We start from the raw sequence: 23,725 nt of genomic DNA on the forward strand, positions 1-23,725 counted from the left end.
TTTTTGATAAATTGATGTATAAGTAAGACAAAAAAACTAAGATCTTTGTCTAGAGATGACAAAATGTATAAAAGAAATGAATTTAATGAAATTTGGTGTTTTCATCACATCAATTCCGTTGTACCACCCCCGGAAATTTTAGCATCCGCAATCGTTCTAAAATCGAACGTTCGAATGTTTTGTTTACTTACAGATTTTAGAACTCTCGTGACCATCAGTGAGACAAGGTGAGTAGGGCCTGGTAGGGCGCGTGGAAAGAAAAAGGAAGTGACTGGAACCAAGGTGGAGGAAAGAATCTCAACAAAACGAACTGACGAAATAGATATCCAAAATGTGAGATGTAGCTTTCATTTTTAATGTGTGGTGTTTGACTGAAAAAACATGTTGTAGATTTTTCATTTTGTCCTTTGTTTACGACTTTGTTTTTGTGAAAAGATCGAAAGTTTATGAAAGTTTATGAAAGCATGAACATAATGAAAGCGAAAAAGCTATATATGAACTAACTAGTATGCATGCCTTTTTGTGTCTTTTGCTTGAATTGAACTATCTTGGGCATTGTACCATGTTCATCATGATTGCACTTTTCATTTTCAAACATTGGGTGTATTCACACTGGCTGCGTCTAGACCAGCCTGGTATTTGTAATTGCTTGCAGCAGGGGGGGGGGGGGTCGGTACTAAAATTTCAGACATCATGACTTTTAGTGACGTGGTGGTATTACAAAAAAGGCCTTAAAGCATTTTAGTACCATGTGTACTAAAATCCCAAATTAGGTGGGGTCTTCAAGAAATTTAAGAAAAATTTTAGTACATGAGTACTAAAAATCACCAAATTTTAGGGAAATTTAACTATTGACCAAGCATTTTAGGCAAAATCAAAAAAACAAAAACTTTCTATTTAAGATTTAAACACCCCTGTGTCATAAATTAAGCAAACATTTCGTCCCCGGTGGGAAAATACCCTTGAATTTCAGTCCCACTGGAAAATTGACTTTGACTTCATCCCACTCGAAATTCCATGTTAAAAAAATTGCACTCCAAAACCACCCCCACTGGGATTTTTAGCCTTGGAACAATAGAATTTCTATCCCATTAGCATTTCAATAGGAATTTTTATCCCCAATGAGGAAAAAGGTTCGCCGGGGCTGTGAAACAGGGGTGTATTTAATGTTCTGCTTTTATATACTATTGAATAAAAAATATTTTCGAAGTTGAATGCTTTGTTTTTGTAAAGAACCATGGATAACTGGATACAGTAGAAAAGAAATAGCAAGCTGTAAATTAGAGGTGAAAAATAACCAATCAATCTTTGCAATAACTTAAGTAGAGCAGAGCAAAAGTGTCTTGACAGTTTCTGAGTCTTTATTTAGAATAGAGAGAGATAGATCAGGTTCATTGACAGCCTAAATAAAAAGAGTTGGCATTTTGTTGAAAGTCCAAAGACTCTGAACCAAATTCCAAAATAAGCCTAATTTAGGTGGTCACTATGCAAAAATGTCAATAAAAATTTAGTACATGTGTACTAAAATTTCTTTTTCAAAAATTAGGTGGTCAAAAATTGTCAAAAAACCTTTTAGTACTCATATTATATGTCTTGGATTTTAGTACCGACCCTTCTTTTGAATTCTATTGTTCCGCGCAATTGTTCGGTTTGTCAAATGCCTGATGATGCCAGCGTGTTAGCATTTCGTTGGCATTTGAAATGTCATTTTGAGCAAAGAAATCCCCTTTTCTGGCATTTCAAATCAAACAAAGGAACCAAAACAAAGAGAAACAAGAATCGCAAAATTGCGACTAAATATTTCCTTAAAAATGAAGGTCATTATTGACATATACTAGCAAGTAGCTGTCGCTAAGAATGCCCCGCAGAGCTTCCTATCGAAATATCCCTAAGTAAGCAAAATTACGCATGTGTAGATTTTAAATTCGTTTTATCGATAAAATTTAAGTTGGAGGAAGAAAGCTTGGTTTCAACTTTACTTTTGAGATGACATGGGATAGACGGTCGCTCACATCTCAAAAAGAGAAGCTATCGCTCACATGTTATCACAGTGTAAACTCCAAAAATTCTGAAATTGATTTGATTCTTATAAAGTAGACACTTATAATAAAAATAAATATGCTCATCTTTTTCGCCATCCTTTGTTTACTTTCTAATAACTAATTACCGAAAGGCATATTGCCTTTAATCAAGAGATATTGATTTGATTCTTATAAAGTAAATGCTTATAATAAAAATAAATATGCTCGTCTTTGTCGCCATCCTTTGTTTACTTTGTAAGAACTAATTACCGAAAGGCATATTGCCCTCAATCAAGTGTTATTGATTTGATTCTTATAAAGTAGATGCTTATAATAAAAATAAATATGCTTATCTTTTTCGCCATCCTTTGTTTACTTTCTAATAACTAATTACCGAAAGATATATTGCCTTCGATCAAGAGATATTGATTTGATTCTTATAAAGTAGACTTTCTTTAGGCGCTAAAGCGGGCGTCAGTCAGGGCGTACGGAAGGCGTTTTGACATCTGAAAATAGGGAAGAAAGCCCGTTTTAACAAATATTTCCCTTTTGGAAAACGGGAAATATTTAAAAATGACATTTTTGATTTTTTAAAGTATTTGCACGTTTTTTATTCAGTTCTTTCTATAGATTGTAGAATTTCCAAGATTTGCCATAGCCTAGCCCTACCGCAAAAAGTTTCAGTCTTGATGACTGCAGTTTTTGAGAAACTCCATGCTTTTCATTGTTTGATCTGTCAAAGTTGAACTTGAGGGAATCACCTTTTCAGTAATGACTCTAAAAAGACGAGTCCTTAAATGCCATGACAGAAAATACAATGGAAAAGCTATTAAAATCGAATCCCTCATGAGCAAATGCCAAATTACAAATGCCAGTTGGTCTAAACGCAGCCACTGTTGCTTGAAAGTTGCTTGAAATATGGAAACAAAGAAGTGCACGATCTTCTCCTTATCTTCTCCTTTTTGTCTCTTATTATCTAACTTTGCACGATCGCTTGATCGTATCTCAAGCAAACTTCAAGCTAGCCCGGGGTCCACTTAAAGCTTTTGGATAGACTGGATGGCGCGATTAAGTGGCCCGGTAGTATATGGTAATATGCTTTTGCTTAGGCGGACTGTAAAACAGTCCGCCAGATTTTAGTTGTTTTTCGAATGTAAAAACAGTACGAAGCAATGTTTTTATTTGAGAATAAGTGATTGCAAATCTGTTATTGATGTTTGTTTCTCATTTTTGAATACATCTTTCAACTCCAAGTAGTTTTTTTGTAATTTGGATTTTAAACATTCTTTTTCAAAATGACGACCTCGCCAAATGCTCCTAGTCTAACTTCAAGCCAAAACCATTAGTGAACTTGTTTTAATGCTAAAACAGTGTACTTTTATCAGTGAGAAGACAACCATGAAGTGTGTATATCCATGAACATATGGTTTTAGGGTGAGTGTTATTTTATTTTGGATCTATGGAAAACAAGGCAAAAGTGGGCAAATATTTTTGAATTGGTCAGTGCGAAATTTTGATTTTAAAAATAAACTTCGAAACTCTAATACGTTCGATACATTCAATATCATTTCCACATAAAATCGAAATATTCAACGCTCGCGAATTTTAAACTCTGAAAAACTTTAAAATACACTAAAATCTCAATATATTTCGACCATGATTGTATAAGAAACTTTTTTCGCTAGAGGATGAACAGAAGCCTAGCCTTCAGCCTCCCCACTTTAACGGTTGTTCCACCAGGCCTGTTACTTTAATGGGATAAATTTTCGCGGGGATTAATTTTCGCGGATTTCGCGGATTTGGGTGTCATCCGCGAAAATAAGTCCCGTTGGAAATTTGAAAAAGGCCCATCCGCGAAATATTTCTAAACAAAACTCAAAATATGTCAAATAAATACTATTTGAATGGTTACTTGCATCAAAGAGGCGCAAATAATGTGTATTTCAACAACCAATATGCATGATTTGACAGTAAAAATCACAAAATCGAGAAAATAATGCCCCCCAATAGTGCCATCCGCGAAAATTAATCCCCGCGAAATCTTAAAATTTCGCGGATGAGCTCAACCGCGAAATTTAATCCCCGCGAAAATTTATCCCATTAAAGTAGTCAGACCTTTTTAACAGACCCCTTTTTAAGGGCTCTGACCATAGTGATTTTTTCATATTTGCCATTTACAAAGTATAGATTTCTGCCTGATGTAGCCATTAAAACTATGGCGTGTTATATATATATTTTCTGTTAGGCTAACTATTCCTGAATCTAAAAATTTAAAAATCACAATGAAAAAATCTGATGAAGAAGAAAATGAAGATTTTTGCGGAGGAGCGTAATTGAACTTTGAAGACCTTATTTTCGGCGTACAAAAAACATTTTGAAAAAGTTTTTGCGATAGATGGTGTATCTTTAACCAAACTAAAAAAATAAATCTAAAAAAAAATCAATTCTTTGCGGACAATTAAAAAAAAATTCGAAAGAAAAACGTTAATTACCCACTAAAACTTAGCATTGTTTACAAAAGTGAATAAAATAACATTCTATTAACATCTTTTTAAAGTTCATAACATCATTTTTGTAAATAAATTCTTAATTATTACCCTTAATAGAATGAATTAAAACAAGTGGGGGGGGGGGGTATTTCGGAATTGCGGAAATCGACCCTTTTTTCTTCGGTATTTCGGAATTCTGAAATTATTTCGGCATCGGAAATCTATGAAATTTTGCTTCGAAATTTCGATATTATAAAGTTTTTATCTTTCAGAATTCATACATGAGAAATCAAATTTTATGAAAAATTTGTCAAAACGAGGAAAATGTACCCATAAAATTCTGTATTGGAATTGCGAGTATTTTTTTACGGAAATTCGGAAATTTTGGCAAAATTATTCGGTATTTCGGAAATCGCAAACCCCGCACGCCCCCCCCCCCCAAAAAAAAAGGTTTTATTTCAAACCCTTCAACAAATTTTTTGACTATGGTCAGAGCCCTTAATAGTGTAAAAAAATATCTTTTAGGTGTTTCATATAAAACATGCCGAAAAATAAACAAGAAATGAATATATCGCTTTGACGATTTGAATGTTTATCGGTACAATTACTTCAATTAATCGACCAATTCGCTATCGAACCGCGAAAACGAAGTTAGACCAGAAAGAAAAGGGAGAGCGCGCTGTGAAATGTGAATCGATGTAAACGATTTCTCCATCCCAGCTGCTATATACTTGCTAAATATAGACATGGCTTGATATTAGGGAGATAACAGTGATCCTTACCTACTCCCTCTACGGCTTAATTAGCTCCTAGATAACAAGGTTGGAGGTGTATACGAAAAACAAAAATTTGTGGGAATACAGTAGTAAAGTGTTTATACTGATGTTTTTATTGAGAGATACTGCGAGCTGCACTGGAAAATAATATGGAAAAGACTTGTGATTTTTGCACTAGAATGTAATCTTATAGAATTCAGAAGACAACACATTTTTCTACTTATTCCTTATGCTGATAAACTTCGACCGTCGAGTTGAAAATATAGATGTTGCTTCTAAATACCATCAAGTTTTATGAATAAGAATGGCTGCTGCAGGGATCTGGGACAGGCTACATCCTGACGAATTTACCAAATTACAAGAATATACTAAATGTGAGTTAGGGTAACTTTCCCCAAAAATAATTCATCATGTAATGTCTGTACTGAGTCAAGTTTTTGTAATTTCCCTAAAAAATACAATTAGAAGGTTTATAATGTAGTCTCTATGATGATAAAGTGTAAACTAAAAACCTTGAAGACTCTTTGCGCTTTGGTAGGATCAATGATCAGAGCGGATCAATAATTGACTGACTTAGCAATTCCAATAAGAGATCAAGAATAGGTAAATCATTTTGGATTCATTGTCTTTGGGGTGCGTTTTTGTCCAGAAAAAAAGAATTAAAAGTAATATTCATTGGAGTTTCAAATTGAAAGTATTGACATAAAAGAAGTAAAATTTTCCAGAATTGTTGACATTAACCTAAAACTTCATAGGAACCCTATGATAGCAAATTTTTATGGGTTTGTGAGTCAAACACCAGACGATCTCAATCGAACGGAATCGACGATCTAACCAGTCAAACCAAATCGAACGCAATCAACCGGTTGAAATTCGATTGTCGAACGCAATCGAATCTCAATCGAACGTCAAAATTCTGGGTAATATTCGATTGGTTCGATTATCGTTCGATTGAGATCGTCTGGCTTTATTCTTGCAGCTTCCCAACATCCGAGCTCTCAAACATCACAAGCCGAATGAAATTACTTTCGATTTTACGTAGAAATTATTCTATGAACAAGGAAACAATGAATCGACGATCGAACGCAATCGAACGCAATCGAACATCAATCGAACGCAATCGAATATCAATCGAATCTGAAAATTGCGGTAATATTCGATTGAGATTCGATTGCGTTCGACAATCGAATTTCAATCGGTCGATTGCGTTCGATTTGGTTCGACTGGTTCGATCGTCGATTTCTTTCGATTGAGATCGTCTGGCAAACAGTATGAAAACATTCCCTTTTTATTCTTTCTAGAAAATGCTCCTCCAAATCTTTTGCATTTTGTAACATTTTTTCTTTTTTTCTGAAGAATCTCCAAGCATCTTCTAGTCAATATTTCTAACTTGGAACTCTCCTGAAAACTGTCAATGCAAATTAACAAATGAGGCTACTGCTGAGAGTAAAGATGGTTTTGTGTGGTGCTAATACTTTAGGCGTACAAACTTTCGCGAGCAGAAACTTTCGTGAATTTTGGCCTTTTTCGCGAAAGTAAATGTCTTTAGAAATTCTAAACAGGGCAACTCGCAAAAAATTCTCAAAAAAGTTTGAAATCTATAAAACCTTGAAATCGTAATAAATATCAAATTCTCTGCATATTATTATCCTTTAAAGCTGTTTTAAAGTCAAAGAGCAACCAACTTTAGCGGATTTAAGGAATATCTTTTACTTTTAAGGCAACTTTTATTTGAAAGTTCTCATTTTTATCCTAGGATTCGCAAAAGTTTATGCTTGCGAAAATCATTTTTTCCTCAAATTTGCAAAAGTAAATGTCGTGAATTTCGCAATTTTTCAACCAATAACTACTATGACTTTGTATAATGCTGACATACATTGTCTAATTCCCTCATAGCAACTCAACTGTCTGGTCTTTAAATGTTTATAGGTAAGACCTTCTGAATAAGCTGTTTAAAAATCACTCTAACTACTCGTAAACTATCGTATATTGGTCTAATGTCAACATCCCCCTCCTAATCTCAACACCCTTAACTCTAGAGATAAGAACAAACGGAAGGTCAGAATCACTGATTGAAACTAATTTTTTTTGCTTAGCCATCAGAGAGGAAAAATCTTTTTTCTATCAGACTTTTGTCTGTCGAATACCCCTTTTAATAAAAACTAGAGATTCCAATCTGAATCTAGCAGTACCTGGCAACACATGTTTGAGGAAATTATATAAATTCGAATGAGATTCTTTTTTTCAATTTTTGAATCAGTATAATTATCTTTGAGGCAATGATACTTCAACCTTCGTTTTGATCATGAAACAAAAGAGTCTGACAGAGTAAAGCAACAAAACAAAAGTTTTTGGTGTTAATCCTTAGTTGTAATGGTAGGCTAGTGGTATTTTTATTTGGCTACTTGCAAGAAATTTGTTATCTAAAAAATATAGATTTCCCAAAGTATTTCATTGCTATTTTTTTGTTTTGTTTATTTGAAGAGGAAGTGATAAGCCACCCAGTGCTTGTTTCAATTTTGATGTAATTACAATGATTAATGTCTGTAATTAACAACTCAGGAGGTTGATCTTTTTCATAGTAGAATAAAGAGCATTCAAAATCCATTTAAACCTGTTTTACAACTGGCCTAAGATGTTTTATTGTAACTGTTATTTAAATATTTAGAAATCAAATGTTATAAATGAAATTAAATCTTTATTTCATCATTAACTTCCTTAATTGATATCAAGACTTCCTAATTACAAACTTATCATGCTTTTCATTGATAACAAGCTCACTTCCTTTACATATGATGTAATGATCCATTGCAGATCCCTGACTGTAAACAAACATCTTTACTATTTTTGGAGTGTTTTGGATTGTTTCAATTTCATTTAGAGTGTTTTTTCAATTTATATATTTTCAATTTTATTCTTCTATGCGGAAACATCAGTATTCTCAAAAGTTCTGAGTAAGTAACTTTCCAGGGGCTTTCTTCTGTTTGCTTTTTAGCTAAAATTTCAAGGTGAGAAGATTTTTGAAAAGTTTCCAATATTATTAAGATGTTTAAATATAATGAATGATTTATGTTTTTTAAACATTTTTTTCATGGAATAAACATTTTCTTTCTTTCTCATAACAAGTTTTTTTTTGCTCTGTGTAGCATAGATTAAGAGCTTTTCCCCCTGATTATATTTGAAAATCTTTTTCAAAAAGAATTTTCATTGAGCTTAAACCTCAGATGAGTTTCTCCAAAAAATAAGTCGAGTTTCATCTATTGATTTTTTAAAATGATATTCATTTCCATCCCATCAAAGGTATATCATCAATGTTTTTCTTTTTAAAGAGAACACAAACTATTAATTTATTCTCTTATTTGAAATTGTGCTAACAGTTTTCCAAAAAGTCAACCCATACAAAGTATTTAAACGCAATATGTTAATCTGATCAATTAATATAAGCATTGTGTACACATTAATTCGTTGTAATCAAAATGCATCCTTAAGCTAGAGAAGAAATCGATTTTGTATAAACAGTTTTTCATAATTCAACTGATCCTAGATATATGAAATACCGAGATCAAGCAATAGAACCTTGCTGTGTTTTGTCTTTTAGCTGTGTGAAAATACCTTCTCATTAAATGTACATCAATGCTCTTTAATAACTATCATTCAGTTCACTGTTATGCTTTTTAAATAACAAGCAATACCAAAGCTTTAAAATAAGCTTTAGTTAATTAAAATCAAGGCTTGCATCCACAATCTTTAATAAATAATAATCACAGCAATATTGGTCTAGCAACCAAATTTTGAAAAGTAAAAAAATATGAAATTTATAATTGCAATTTAATCTCCTAGAATATGTTTTAAATATTTACATCTAGGTTATAAGTATTTTACACCTTTTCTACCGTAATCGCGCTGTCAGACGCGTGTCACTTTATTATTTAATTATCCCCCTAAACTTGATCCAATCCTTTCTTACACCTTTTTCTATTGTCAATAGGTGCAAAAAAAGACTGGGACGGTTTTAGGGTGGTAAAACGGACAAAAATAAGCCTGTGCAGCAATTGGCAGCTACGGTTGAAAAGGTGTATTGTCAGGATGTATGACTCTTTCCTATCAGATTCAAAGAGAGACAGTCATAGCAGGTTAAGCCAGGTCAATACTTGGTAGAGTAACTATTACCAGGAAACAGTTTAAGCTTTATCGAATTTGTATTTACTTTTTTTGCTCAATTTTTTAAATTGAAATTTCAAGAAACTGCCAGAAATACACTGTATTATAATTATAATTTTGAAAATTTAGTTTCTATGGATTTTGGTTTTTTAAATACCTTGTATTTGTCATGAGAAGAAATCAGTAGAACTTCTTTTAACAAAACATTTTTTTGGAATATTTTTCCTTTCCATATTTTTTCTTTCTTTTAAATGTAAATTAAATCGATTTGATATCAAATGGTAAATTCCTTCTCTTTTTTTTTAAAAGTTGATTTTTAAAGAAAAGATGGCGTTTTTTATATAAATTTTAACCTCTTTCCTTCTTTCTTCTTCAATTTTTGTCTTTATGAATAAAAAAATATTCTCTGAGATTGAGCTTTTATGGCATCTTTTTAAAGTAAGAAATTTTGACAATTAAAAATATCATCCCTTACAATTTTTGGCAATTTGCATATTTAAATTGAAGAAATTTAAAAGTTTTATAAGAATGTCCACGTATGCTGTTACAGTTAAAAAAAATTCAAATTTGCTTTTGCAAGGTTTCCTTAGGGAATATTAAAGATCTTCTGCAAAGTATTTTTTGGTGTATCTGCTATTTAGTCCACAAAGTAAAATTGTTTGTCTAGCTCATATAGTTAAGCTATTTGGTCAAGACAATATGATAAGATATCCTATGGCTTTCATTTACCATGGAGTTTTCTGTATTTTTGGAAATCGGAAGGCTTTAAAAATTTCATATCAAAGACTGAATGTCTTTTATTGAAAGCGATTGTTTCTCTCAGACGTCTCATTTTATACACCAACATTCTTTTTAAAAACATTTTCAAACTTCTACAAACTGTTTTATGTGTGGGTGTTTTCCTTTTATTTTTTATGATTATTCTAAATAATGAGGAAAAAGTTGAATTATTGATGAAATTCACAAAGTTTCTCTAATTTCTCAAAATTATGGTTAAACACTATAAAAACACTAAATTTCTAATAAATTAAGACAAGAAATAGGAGTTTAAAACACATTCTTTAAAGTTCAACCTGGTTCAACAGTTTATAACTAAGCGGATTTTTCATCCACTCATTCGAAACCCTTTGTCTCACTTTATACTAAATCAAAAAATGAAAGTCTTTATTAAACCCAAATCAACTTGGTGATTTGTCTGACAAAATGTTAGCTCATTAAAATTCTCATTTAATATTTTAATAATCAGTGTCCAAGGAGTAGACAAAACTTATACAAAGCAAGTCTTTTTCAGTTTCAATTTTTTGCAAATAATTAGCCTAAAACCAAACCAAAGAAAAAAACAGTTTATGAGTGCCTCTTTTGTAGCCAATTTAATTATTGTTCGCTTATCTGGATGTTTAATTGCACAGGGGAAAGTTTTTGAAGATAATAGGTTATTATATTCAGATCACACATCCTATCTTTAGAGAAGAAAGGGCCATTAAATTCCATCATAAAAAAGGTTCCTCTGTTAATCAAGATGTTAAAGTAAATTGCCAAAAGCCAAACGCCAAACGCCTTTATTGATCAAGAGAAGTAAATTGCTCAATAATATATTCTTTATAAAACAGATTTCGTTCACTATCCTTTTTAAAAAGGCCAAAAATATGGGAGTTGATTCTAGATGAGTTTCCAGATAATTGTCTAACTCTAAGTATTTTTAATTAATTAAAGGCTAAATACTAAATTGGTTGGGGGTCAAACATTTTGGTGACACCCACCCTTATGAAAAATGACTTGCATTACTCCAATGGTCATCTTCACCTTAACAAAATCTAGAAGAGCCAAAAAGTCAGAAAAATAATTCAAATTTCCCAAATCATGTAGTCAGGGAATTTGAAATCAGGAATATTAAAAGATGACATTTGGCACATTTTGATACGAAGGAATAAAGTTATAACTGAACAGATTAAAAATAGAAAGATAGTTTGAACCATAGGGGATGATTTTAATATAACATGGTGTTGACATCCCCCCCACGTATTAAACTGCTTTTTTTGATGTTGAAATTTGAGTACAATTAGTAGCTTTTCAAGGTTACTGAGTAAAGGGTAAGAGGGTCTAACTTTCAAGTTTCAAAAATTTCAAGTTATGAAGTCAAGTATTAAGTCAAGTGAAGTCACTTAAAGTCGAGCGTAAAACTCGACTCTTAGTAAGGCCTAAAAGCCTGGAGCTGTATATTATGAAGACTAAGTTGTGAAGTACTTTTGGGCATTGTTTCAAGTGTTTTTTTATATTCTAATATTATCCACTTTGGTTTCTAGACTCGAAGAGAAGATTAAAAGATGTACTGCAGGAATTTCGAGAAGGTTATCATGAAGGTTACGACCCTGAACAGGTAAGCTCACTTTTGAACTGTTAGTGTTAAACTTTTTGGCTGCCATGCCCTAATCTACTTTCCATTTGTAGGTAAATTTAAAGGGACATTAAAGTACTGACGAAATTTGTAAACAAACCGTATGCAGCGGGATACAAAATCAAAACAAATGTCACATGTCAAAATAAAAAAATAAAAACAAATAATGGCTGATTTTGATTGTTTCAATTCTTTTACAAGTTTGTTTTGGACACGTGATTTTAATTGTTCAATGTTTACGTTTTACTACTTTCACTTTTATGTCCATTTAAAGTGATTCTCTTCCCGAGACTAACATTTTGCCGATTCAGCATTATTATACTATTTTCAGTTGCCTTATTCCTTGACATCAATTGATTTTTTTTGTTGACAAACCATGCTCGCAGGTAACGGCTCCGTTCGCTCTGAAACGAAATCAAGCCGTTCTATTGGTCAGAAGTGACGTAAAACATGAATATTGACCAATAGAATGGCTTCCAAAATGGAACCTTAGCGTTTGAACATGGTGTCAATATTTAGCTTGTCATAGTGATATCATTGCGGTGTCTTTTTTTGGACCTACCCCGGTGGAGGTCCTATAAATTAACCGTTGTTCGTTCGTTCGTTCGTTCGTTCGTTCGTTCGTTCGTTCGTTCGTTCGTTCGTTCGTTCGTTCGTTCGTTCGTTCGTTCGTTCGTTCGTTCGTTCGTTCGTTCGTTCGTTCGTTCGTTCGTCGTTCGTTCGTTCGTTCGTTCGTTCGTTCGTTCGTTCGTTCGTTCGTTCGTTCGTTCGTTCGTTACCAGCTTTTCTCGAGATTGGCTCTTTAGTCTTTTCTGATTTTTTGCACAAAGATGCATAACTATAAACCCTCGAATGTGACGGAGCCCGATTTTCGAAAAAAAAAATTTTTAGGCAAATTTGGGCCAAAAAACGGCTATAAAACGGGTTTTTTGGACTTTGTGAAAAATTGGATCATTAATTTTTTCTGATTTTTTGTATGATAGTAGGGTACCATCATAGGTAAAAGATGGCTCAAGCAGATTTTCGCAAAAAAATTTTGTTGGCTTAAAAAACGCATGTTTAACTATAAGAATCAATATTAATAAGCATACACTAATGTTCTTAGTCAAATTACTACATTTTTTTATGAGATAGATGTTTTTTTTCTCATGAGGGCTTACTTTTAAAGAATATATGTGTTTAGACATGAACCTTTGGTTACTTGGCGTATGTTTGTAGAAAAACTGGCCAAATTCGATATTTTTTTATAAACACATTATCAATTACTTAGGTATTAGCTTTTCTCGAGATTGCCTGTTTCATTCTTTATTATTTTTTGCACAAAGATGCGTAACTATAAACCCTTGAATGTGACTGAGCCCAATTTTCGAAAAAAAATGTTTTTGGGCAAATTTGGGCCAAAAAACGGCTAAAAAACGGGTTTTTTGGACTTTGAAAAATTGGATCATTAATTTTTTCTAATTTTTTTGAATGAAAATAGGTAAAAGATGGCTCAAGCTGATTTTTGTAAAAAACGAATTTTTCAGCTCAAAAAACGCATCTTTATCTATAAGAATCACTATTAATAAGCATACATCAATGTTCTTAGCCAAATTACTCAATATTTTGATGAGATCGATGTTTTTTTTGCTCACGAAGTCTCGAATATGAAAGAATATTTATAGAGCATGAAATTTTGGTTTCTAAACGGTTTTTTATAACAAACAAACGACTAATTTTAATAGATCGGCACTATTAGTGTTCTGAATGATTGTTTAATTGTCACGCTCACGTAGATATCAATTATATATGTGTTATATGCATAACCAGGTAGGTCCATAAAAGTATCACTTGTTTCAATTCAAAAGAAAAGTGTTTCAAATTTTATCAGATCTATTATACAATTAAAAAGTCATTAAAAACTTTCGGTTATTTTAACCCTTAGTTGATTGTATTGAACCCTACCAGTAAAACATCTCCCCTCCATCATTAAGTTGTTATTTTTCAGGATAAATGGCTTTATGGTTCTGACCTAAGTCAAGACTCCCTTGAGAAGAACCCACAGATTTTTGTGAAGTCTGAAGATGTCGTGCTTTTTAAGCTCTTCCAAGCAAAAAAAAGGGACTATCGCAAAAAATAATGCTGCTATTGTTTTCGAAAATCCGTGAAGCTTCTTATTGGTCAAGCGCTGAAATTCTATTGTAATGTCACGTGACATCGGCACAAATTTCAGCCGAAGCACGACTTCTAGCCCTTTGGGCTTTATAAATCTATGGAAGAATCCCTCTTTTAGGTTGTAATTCTTTTCTTCTTTTAGCCTATGGGTTACGATGGATTCAAACTATTCATGTCAGTCTATTTGGGACAAAGTGTGAGCGAAGAATTGATGCAGACTTTATTTTGGACTTTCCATAAGAAAGTTCCCAGAGGAGATGCAAAGTCACCAGATCTTCCCAACACAATATTACGAAAAATCTTAGTAGAAAATGGAAATGTTTCGCAAGAGAGCTTAGACCAGCTGAATGGTAACTATATAGCTTAACTCCAGAAAAAAACATTGTTTTTTCCCTAAAAATGTAAAGTTTTAAATTATGATAAAAATTCTAAAATTCTAAAATTTAAAAAACTTTAAAAGTCGTTTTAATTAATCATACGTGTAATGTTCATTCAAAACACATACACTAGCGGTTTCATATTATAGGATTTAAGTCTATTCTCATTTGAGCACTCTTTTAGGAATAACTAGATTATGTTAATTTATAGGATGCATTGTAAAGGCTGCTTGAATTTACTCTCACTGTTTTTAATACACTTTATTTTTGCAAAAACTCTAATCACTTTTTTTCACTTAATTATGTAAGAAAGCACTCATCATATTTCTATTCCAGAAAGTTCATTGTCAAGGATCGCAAAAGGTGCACGGCGAGCGACGGTTGTTGCCACAGCAACAGTTGTAGCAGGTATTAAACAGAACGGTGAAACTACAGAACTCGAGAGTATCAAAGAAGACAAAGAAAATTCTCGATTATCTTCTTCCCTTAATATAACATCCACTCGTACTAAATGTTGTAATGACACACTTACACCAGGTTAGCTAATCATTCCATGCAACACTTTGCATACTACTTTACGCTTGCATGTACATTCAACACGACAAAGTCATAGAAGTCTAGTTTTCACTTACCGCACAGTCAATAAAACTACATATTGAGCTATTTTATTGGCTGATAACACGAATGAAATACACTTTTTTATAAGAACATCCAAAATCTTTGAAGCCTTCGGATGTTCTTGACTTTTTGAGTTTTAAGCCAAAAAATGTTTTTAACATATATGTTCTTATTTTCGTCATTTTATGGGCATTTTTGCCTTTTTTCCTAAGAAATCGGGTGTTTTAGAGTCCACGAAGCCTTAAAAAAATGTTCTTAACTTGTTAACCGTTGAAACCTTATGTTCTTTTATATAGTTTGTTCTTATAAAAAACGTGTACTAGTATTATTCATTCAGACAATCCCTACCCATTCCTTTATAAACTGCTGTTTATACTTAAATTCCTAGGACCGCTGCACTAACGCTTGTTACAGAAATTTGACATAACATAATTACGCAACGACACTGTCAAAAATCACTAACATCTTATTAATTAAGCATACATTAACCTAAAACTAATTATTAACATATACTTCAAGAGAAATTACAGCGGGGAGTTTCCATAACTCATATACGCGCGCTGAACGCAAAATTTGCGGTCGGTATTATATCTTATCGGTAGAAAATTCGTCGGCTATAAAAATTCGTCTGTAAATATTTTGTCCCCAAGAGATTTTCTCGTCTACCGATAGTGACATGATTGTTAAATTGTTGTACTTGTTGGAGTCAAGGAGACACTCGCAAGCTCGGTCGTTACTTGACTTTGGGCAACATTTCTCAGAATAGCGTCAACTAACCGGTCATTATTGTATTAGTGTAGTAGGCCCGTCGTCATGCTAAAAGAACCAATTGTATTGCTCAAAAAGCCGTGTAGCCTACTTCGAGAAAGTTACCGGTTAACAACAGGTTTCGGGTATGGAGTATGGAGACTCAAGCCACTGTAATTTCAAATCGAATTTATTTTATTCAGATGACATACATACACAATATACGTTCTAACAATTTTTTTTTTCTTTATGAGGTTGTGTAAATGCCTCTTAGTCCCCGAAGATCCCATTTTTTGCTGTTTTACTTTTTCGAGAAACTACATGACAATATTTGTCTTTCAATCCTTCTTGTCAATGATTACATCTCCTTCTCACAGATCCGGTAGGATTTTTTCACCCAGTTGGGATAGAAATAACGGACTGAAAGTCTAGTGAGAGCTACAATGTTCTTCATGTGCACAGACTTGTTAAAAGCAAACTAACTTTTTTAAATGATCAATTAGGTCTATAAGATCACAAAAACGAGTGGTGAGAAAAATTTTGACCATTTTGCTGGTCCCCATGTGACGTCATCACTTTTTCTGGGGCTTGAAAATGAAAATGGAAGTGAAAATTTGAAGCTCATCAATATTTGAGAAGCTATAAAGAAAAATAGCTCAAAAAATGACGTCATCGATGACGTCATCGGCAATTAAAAAATCGTCGAAATCGAAAATTTTTTGTTTCATTTGAAAGGTCCTCTTTTTTCCCAATGCTTGAGAACAAAAAAAATTCAGTGGGGATGGTAAAAAAAGCATCACATTTTGTAGTGAGGATTGGTTTATTTGATTATTATCAGTGGAACAAAAATTGGAAGATATATTTGTGCTGGGAACGATATTTTGGACAATTTTTTAAGTGGGAGGGCTCCCAGTTGGTCTGTGAGATTGGGGTGTATGATTTGAGGACTTTTTGAAAATATCTGTAAAAATAAAATTGATTTGTATTATATTGATATTTAGTCCTATTTATTTGTTTTAGGTGATATTCCAAGGAGAGCAATTTCAGAAGCAGAGTTATCACGCATAGACAAAACTAATGATGAAATGCTAACACCTATAACAAAGAGACGATTATTTTTAGATACAATGACACATCTACCTATGATTGAAATCAAAGAAATTGCTTGTTATTTATCACTACTAGAAGGTGGAGATGTCAAAGATAAATTAGAATGTAAGTGAACGCTGCCCTTACAGAAGGAAGCAATTTCTAGAAATTCTAGAAATTCCATAAACTTCTTCTACCGGGTGTCCCAGAAAAAAACTAATTCTGTAAACTGTTAAAGAATCGATCCTTTTGTATTGAAAAGAGAAAGAATAAACTTAAAGATTCTACCCTGATTTTTCGCCTTTTTTCTATGATGATTTTTCAGTATTTAAACCATAACTTTTGATCTAGTTAATCAAATTTGACAAATGACCCCTCAAAATTTAAGTTTATCTTACTTTTTTCTTTTCAATGCAAAAGGATTGATTCTTTCAAAGTTCAAAGAACTCAAGAAAATTCACTTCAAAGAGGGGGACTTTTTTCTGGGACACCCGCTACAAACTTTTAGATTTAAGACCTTTATTTTTAAATAACGTAAAACTACAGATTCCCCCGATACGTTTTTTCTTGAAACGACTGAGGAATTTTCATGGCTTTTAATTAAGCAAGATTTAGGCGTATGAGTCAATAGTCCTGCCCACACGACCAATGCCATACTTAAAGAATCTAACTACATACGTACTTTTCTCCACGTGGTACCAACAAGATAAAGCAATATCTCACGCAATCCAATATTTCCACTCAACTCCTTGTAAAAACCTGTATTATGAAGGAGAACTCGACATTTTTAACCCAAAATCCTCGGAGGTCCAAGCAAAACACCAACTTTGCTTGTCATTCCAATAAACATTTTCTGAATAAGGAATTTTTACCCTTTTGTTTTTTAATATTAAAAGTTCTTCAAAAATCTAATTCAAGGTAAATAATTGAAAAAGGGGGAGTGTATTGTTTATCCTTCTCTTGGTCTTCAGTAATAAAGAATCCAAAAGTTCTAATAATGATTCTCTCTAGTCTTAAATTTATGTTCTTTTGTCATTGGGTTTTACCAAGTTTTACGTGTTATCACACAGGGATTTTTGAATTAATCAATATTATCTTTTAAAGGGATTGTCATTGCAATTACCTTTCATTTTGCCGACTTACCTTTTGCATATCCGTATGGAACTGTCTACACCTAGCAAAATGAAAATGAAATATTTACGATGGGTCCTTTTCTCTTTTTGATTGTTTTTTTTAATTCGAACCGTACACGTTTTTTTATAAGAGCATACAAAACTTTTGAAGCCTTCCAATGTTCTTGTAATCGAGTTTTAAATTTTCGTCATTTTTTGAGTATTTTTGTCTATTTTCCTAAAATCGGGTGTTATAGAGTCCGCAAAGCCTTAAACTGTTCTTAGCTTGTTCTTAGGTTTTTGGTCATCTAAGCCTTATGTTCTTATATAGTTTGTTCTTATATAAAAAAACGTGTATATTTTGATTGATGTTCATTTTCTTCTTTTCAGTTGTATTTCGAGTTTATGATTCGGACAATAACGATTATTTAGATGGAGAAGTAAGAGCTATTTTTCACCTTCGTTTCTCCATATAGTCATTATAAAAACACCGGTCTGGAAGGCTTTTGTCTCTTTTTATTGTTAAAAGATGGAGCTTACGTACCGAAATCGATTTATTTTGCAAACTTTTTGATCATTTGATTAGAAAATAGACCAGTCCCAAGATGAGATTTTGGTAACTTGATCAAAAAGTATGCAAATCAAGTTGCCTTTGGTTTGTAGCAAAAGAAAAATCGAACAAAAAGCTAAAACAGTACATTGCCAGACCGGGGTTTTTAATAATGACTATATGGTTTCTCAAAGAGCCCATCCTGGCTGTGACCTATTTAAGAAAAGAATCCACTTTTAGCGCAAGCTTTCAAAATTCAGCAAATTAAAAGCATTGTGTATAGATAACTCAAATTTTTGTTCATTTTCGTCAGAAATTAAGTCGTCATTACCATAAAAAACATTGAATGTCAATGATGGAACCTTTATAGACTGTAATTCTATGACGTCAGATGACGGAACTTTCTGAATTTTCTAACCACAAATAAAAGATTTTGTGGTTCGTGTACAGGATCAAGTCCCACAGAGAATTCATTTAATTTCGTTCCTGTCGATAAAATTTCAAAAAGTCTTTTTTGCAATTTATAGGAATTGGAATCAATAGTTTCTCAGATGTTAAGAGTAGCTGAATATCTAGGATGGGACACGACTGCATTGAAACCTGTAAGTACAAAGCTAGCTATCACCATTAAATGCTCAAATGATCCCTTCAAATGACGCAATAACCTTCATTCATCATTGTGTCTATTTGAAAAACTCTTTCATTTGTTTATTGGTCGTTTTATCGCTTACCCTTCATTACATTTAAAGAACCGGGAAGCTTTTTTGAAATTCTGCACCTCTTAATTAGCTTGGGGTCGTAGTGGCAAAAAATGTAAATTGAAAAAAAATTCAAATATTTTACTTTCGCTCCTGAGCCAGTCTTGTTAAAGAGCGTCATCTTGCGACAGTGTATTACTCTAATAATTTCAGTTTCTTTTTAACATTTTAACTCATTTAACTATAAAATTTATGCAATTTTATAGCCGCACTTTTCGCTTCCTATATGCAGCCCACTCATGTGTTATTGTTTCGTTGCTTTATAACAATATTTCATTATATAAAAACAAACCATTGTATTTCCTTCTTCATAAAATACGCTAATTAAAGCATTGTTTTTATGCTGTCGTTTTGAGTTTACATTTTTTCATCAGAGGTGAGCGTAGGCTGCACGCATCCCCTCTGATATGTTTTGATATGTGGGATGCTAATCGTGTATAAAATTCCCGTCCGAGAGTTACTCCCGTCTTTGTGGTCTTTAAAATTTATTAAATTTGAATCAAAAATTTGAATGGCTAGAGGTTCATACAATCATTGGATTTCTAAACTTTTTAAGAAAATTGAAACAGGTTACCTCAAATTTGGGGTAACTCTCGGACAGGCATTTTATACACGATTAGCATCAAGGTTGTTGGTCAGTTCGTCCACTCCTCAGCTCGTTTCTTTTAAATCAATGTAAAGTTACTCTTAGTTCATCCGCGCTTTACATTACTGTTAATATTTTTCTGCTATCTAGATATTAACGGACATGTTAGCAGATATGGATTATGATTCGGACGGTCAAATTAGTTTAGAAGAATGGGTCAAAGGTGGCATGAACAATATCCCTTTTCTTGTCCTCATGGGCATGGAAATCGTAAGTTGTCACTTGATATTAATTTTTTGAGACTTTTCCTGGGCGATCAAAAAATGTAGAACGTAGGACATTTTGCAACTAAATTTTGATGCCTAGCAGCGTTGGTCCTACAGAGATGTACACGAGCATAACTATTTTAAAGACACTTTAATGTAGTACATGGTCCCTATTCCAGGCTCGCATTGTGCTTATAGCATTATATTGTTCTGAAACAATAAAGCCATTGTTTAGGTACCAAAAACTGAGCCTATATATGCTTATAAACGTTATGCTTATAAAAGAAAAAATATATTTTTCAAGCCGTTAAAAACCATAAACGGTTCTAATGAGATTATCTGGTACCAGATGATGTGGAAATATGCTACGACACGCTTTGCTCTGAAGGTTGGATATATTGTTCCGCTCCTTGAGAGCGTTAGCGTGGGCGGCCACCAATACGCCATCAGAATTTCAGATAACTAATGAGACGATTTAATGCTTCATAATAACTTCTTGATTTTCCTTATAGAAAGTCGACGAAGAAGGCAAGCACCAGGTATGACAAGCTTCATTATCCTTTTACTTTTTACACTATTTTTTTCATATATGAGAATATCTGTTCAAGACGGGCGTACTTCTCAAATCGGTTCTCAATGCTGAAACTGCTTCAAGTGGTTTCGCACTTCAAATCGAACAGGGGAACTTTCAGTGGTTACACACCCTCCCACATTATAAAGTACCTGTTCACATCATAGAGAACTTCATTCATCGTTTTTTCACGCACAAAGTTTTAGAATAAACGTATTTCACGTTTCATACATTTTCTCATGACACACTCATCTATTTTGAGGCTCATCTTACGTTTTTAAGCCAACGCTTCATAACCAATAATCGTTGGAAGAAAATCTCCAGCTCTTAAATCGGGACACTTTAGATTCTTTGAAGGAAGAAATTTTGACTGGAATTTAATTTGGCGAGTGGCCGAAAAAGTTTTTTCTAAGGGAATTTAATTTGGCGGTTAACTTGAAAAATTAAATTTGGCGGGAATTTAATTTGGCGAATGACGGAAAAAATTAAATTTGGCAGGAACTTTAATTTGACCAAATCCGCCAAATTCGCCAAATTTTCTTCCTTTAATGTAATATTCTCTGCGATTCGAAGTTATGAAAAACCTACGAGTCTCTTTATACTGGTAAACACTCAATTTCACTGATTTTAACCAATGAAATCTATAACCGAATGAAAATGGGTTTGAATTTCTTACGATGCATTAGCGTCTAAATTGAGATCATAGGAACATATTATTACTTTCAACAAATTAACCATTAGAACATTATGCAATCTTTGACAAACTATTTTTGGACAAGACTTTGCTCAAACTGATCTAATCCCTGAAATATCCCAAAGCTTTTTTAAATGCTTTTGATGGGTAAATTCTCTTGGAAAAGTATAACAACTCAATGGATCTTAAACAGTTTATGATATAACTAAAACATTACTGAAACAATTTAAAACCTACACAAAAGGGTTTGATCATATAATTTTTATCTTTCTGCTTTAACAACCTCAGGCTTCCTTCATAGAAAATTTTTAACGATTACAAAAACATGTTGGATTTAAAAGCAAAATCCTGTAAACGGGGAAAGATAAATCACCCATTCAATAACCCACTCATTTTGAGTTGGAGTAAAGACGTTTAAAACAGATTAGAATTAGGTTAGTAGAAGAGCACGTTAAAGAAAGTTCTTTTTGTTGATTCATTCGCCAGCTTACACTGGAGTTTCGGCAATGCAGTTTTCTCTGGTTATAGAAAAATTGCACCAAAACATGTTCATTTTATTAATGGTTTAAGTACATTCTGGAAATCCTAGAAATCATCTTTTCAAATTTTTGAGAGCTCTGTGAAAAAGAGTGGAATGAAACTCGGGGAATTTCTTTAGTCACCCTTTTTGGTAACAAAACCGTGTTATGGTGCTTTAAATTAGAGAAACTCAGCGAAAAATCGCCCATATTTCTCCTTGAACCTAGCTTTTTAAAGAATACTAATACTAATAAGGCTTAGAAAGGACGAAATGCAAGAATTAGTTCGGTAAAGAATCATCTACCTTGCAACTTTGGACTGTAGTTTGAAAACAGTTTGTCATTCTATTCTGTCATTTTGTTTTTCTTAATTACTTGTTTGACCTTATAGCTCTAATTTAGATCAGGCTAAACTACGATAGGAAAGTAGAAAATATTATTGATCCAAAACTTCCCTTTAATTCAACGTGGGAAGCCTTTTAATCTCTCATTTTTTTCTCTCGATAATTTCTTTCACTTTTAACACAACACTGATATCGTTCTTTTCCACTTTCGTTTTCAGTGGGCTATGAAACATTTCAAGACGCAAGCTTTTTGTAATATTTGTCATGGAGTGTTAGCAGGGTTCGGACGAAAGCAAGGATTGCAATGTATATGTGAGTGTTTATTTTGTTTTCTTGATTATTAAAATTTGCTGGCATTCATTCAGCCCGAGGGAAACTTCTTATATTTTCTTACTGCTCGACACTTTTCTAGCATATGTAATTTTTTACAAATTTATGAATCTTGGGGAAGATTAATGCCATGGGCTATGTTTTCATTTTCTATGATAAAATCTTGGTTAAAAAATATAAAATGTGGTTCAATAGATTTTGAGAAACTCGATTTCAATGATATTTAAGCAATTTTCTAAATGCAGTATTGACATTTTAGTCGATTTTCGGTCAAAGTTTGGATTAAAAGAACGATTTTACGATCGAAAAATGAAATTACGGGAACTGAACCTCTACTAGTAACCACTCTTTTTTTGGAATCAGTTTGTAGGTTTACTTGTCACGAAAGATGCGTACAACGTTCGCCTAACTCGTGTATTTCAACCTATACTCAAAACAAAACGAAACGGAAAGTTACGGTAAGCTAAAATTCACATTTTGTTCCTTTCTATTTTTTGAAAAAATAAAATTTCATTATATTGACGATTGGTATCTACCTGAAAAAGGAATCTTATTTTAGCGGGAACTAATTTTCGCACTCGAAAATGAATTCGAAAAAGATCGCGTTTCGCGGGAATTGATTTTCGTGATTTTTCAAATTTTTTGATAAAAAACGTTCAAATTTGTAAATAGCGGTTTCTAATTTTCGCAGTTTTGCCGAAAAATCGCGAAAAAAGCGAAAATTAATTTACGCAAAAATTAGTTCCCTCAATGTAATTTTCGACACTCCTCCCATACTTAAGGTTAAACGTTGATTGGGAAAACCTCAGTAATTCTGTTAATTGTCCAGAAAAAAAATCGTCATCCCGTAACAATTTTGGTCACTTCTCCAAGATTTTTGACCATTCATGTTGAAAGTAAAACTATTTTGTATGATTTGTTTCAGGAAATGGACCATCATTGGGTAGAAGGGAATTGTCCGGGAAAATGCACGAAGTGTAATAAAACCATTAAAAACAATTGTTTAACTGGATTACACTGTGTGTGGTGTTCTGCACAGGTAGATATTTTTGTTTTCGTTTTGAAATCTCAACTAACAGCTTTTTGTTCTGAGGTACCAAAGCTAAAATTAGGCGCCCTGCAAAAGATATTCTGTTTTTTTTGGGCAAGAAATTCTCTTGAATTGCGAG

At 32.9% G+C, this 23,725-nt stretch overlaps 1 protein-coding gene across 5 annotated transcripts in view; it reads left to right on the forward strand.

The window, feature by feature from the left end:
• Positions 1–256: 256 nt before the first annotated feature.
• Positions 257–23,725, forward strand: part of LOC136807108 (diacylglycerol kinase beta-like) — a 38,462-nt gene continuing 14,993 nt past the window's right edge. Inside the window, exons 1-13 of one of the 5 annotated variants that reach the window (XM_067063676.1) lie at positions 277–333; positions 3,407–3,455; positions 11,751–11,824; positions 14,139–14,346; positions 14,710–14,910; positions 16,759–16,953; positions 18,330–18,379; positions 19,017–19,091; positions 19,984–20,103; positions 20,612–20,638; positions 22,445–22,538; positions 22,920–23,014; positions 23,482–23,595. In XM_067063676.1, the coding sequence (XP_066919777.1) occupies positions 14,142–14,346; positions 14,710–14,910; positions 16,759–16,953; positions 18,330–18,379; positions 19,017–19,091; positions 19,984–20,103; positions 20,612–20,638; positions 22,445–22,538; positions 22,920–23,014; positions 23,482–23,595 (1,176 nt within the window). In that variant the 5' untranslated portion in view covers positions 277–333; positions 3,407–3,455; positions 11,751–11,824; positions 14,139–14,141. Of the gene's footprint in view, positions 334–3,406; positions 3,456–5,375; positions 5,661–11,750; positions 11,825–14,138; positions 14,347–14,709; positions 14,911–16,758; positions 16,954–18,329; positions 18,380–19,016; positions 19,092–19,983; positions 20,104–20,611; positions 20,639–22,444; positions 22,539–22,919; positions 23,015–23,481; positions 23,596–23,725 lie in introns of those variants that run through there. The other 4 variants (XM_067063677.1, XM_067063674.1, XM_067063675.1 and 1 more) reach the window with 4 other exon arrangements.

Source organism: Clytia hemisphaerica, unplaced genomic scaffold, assembly GCF_902728285.1.
Source record: "Clytia hemisphaerica strain Z4C2 unplaced genomic scaffold, Clytia hemisphaerica genome assembly, whole genome shotgun sequence".
NCBI classification, from domain to species: domain Eukaryota; kingdom Metazoa; phylum Cnidaria; class Hydrozoa; order Leptothecata; family Clytiidae; genus Clytia; species Clytia hemisphaerica.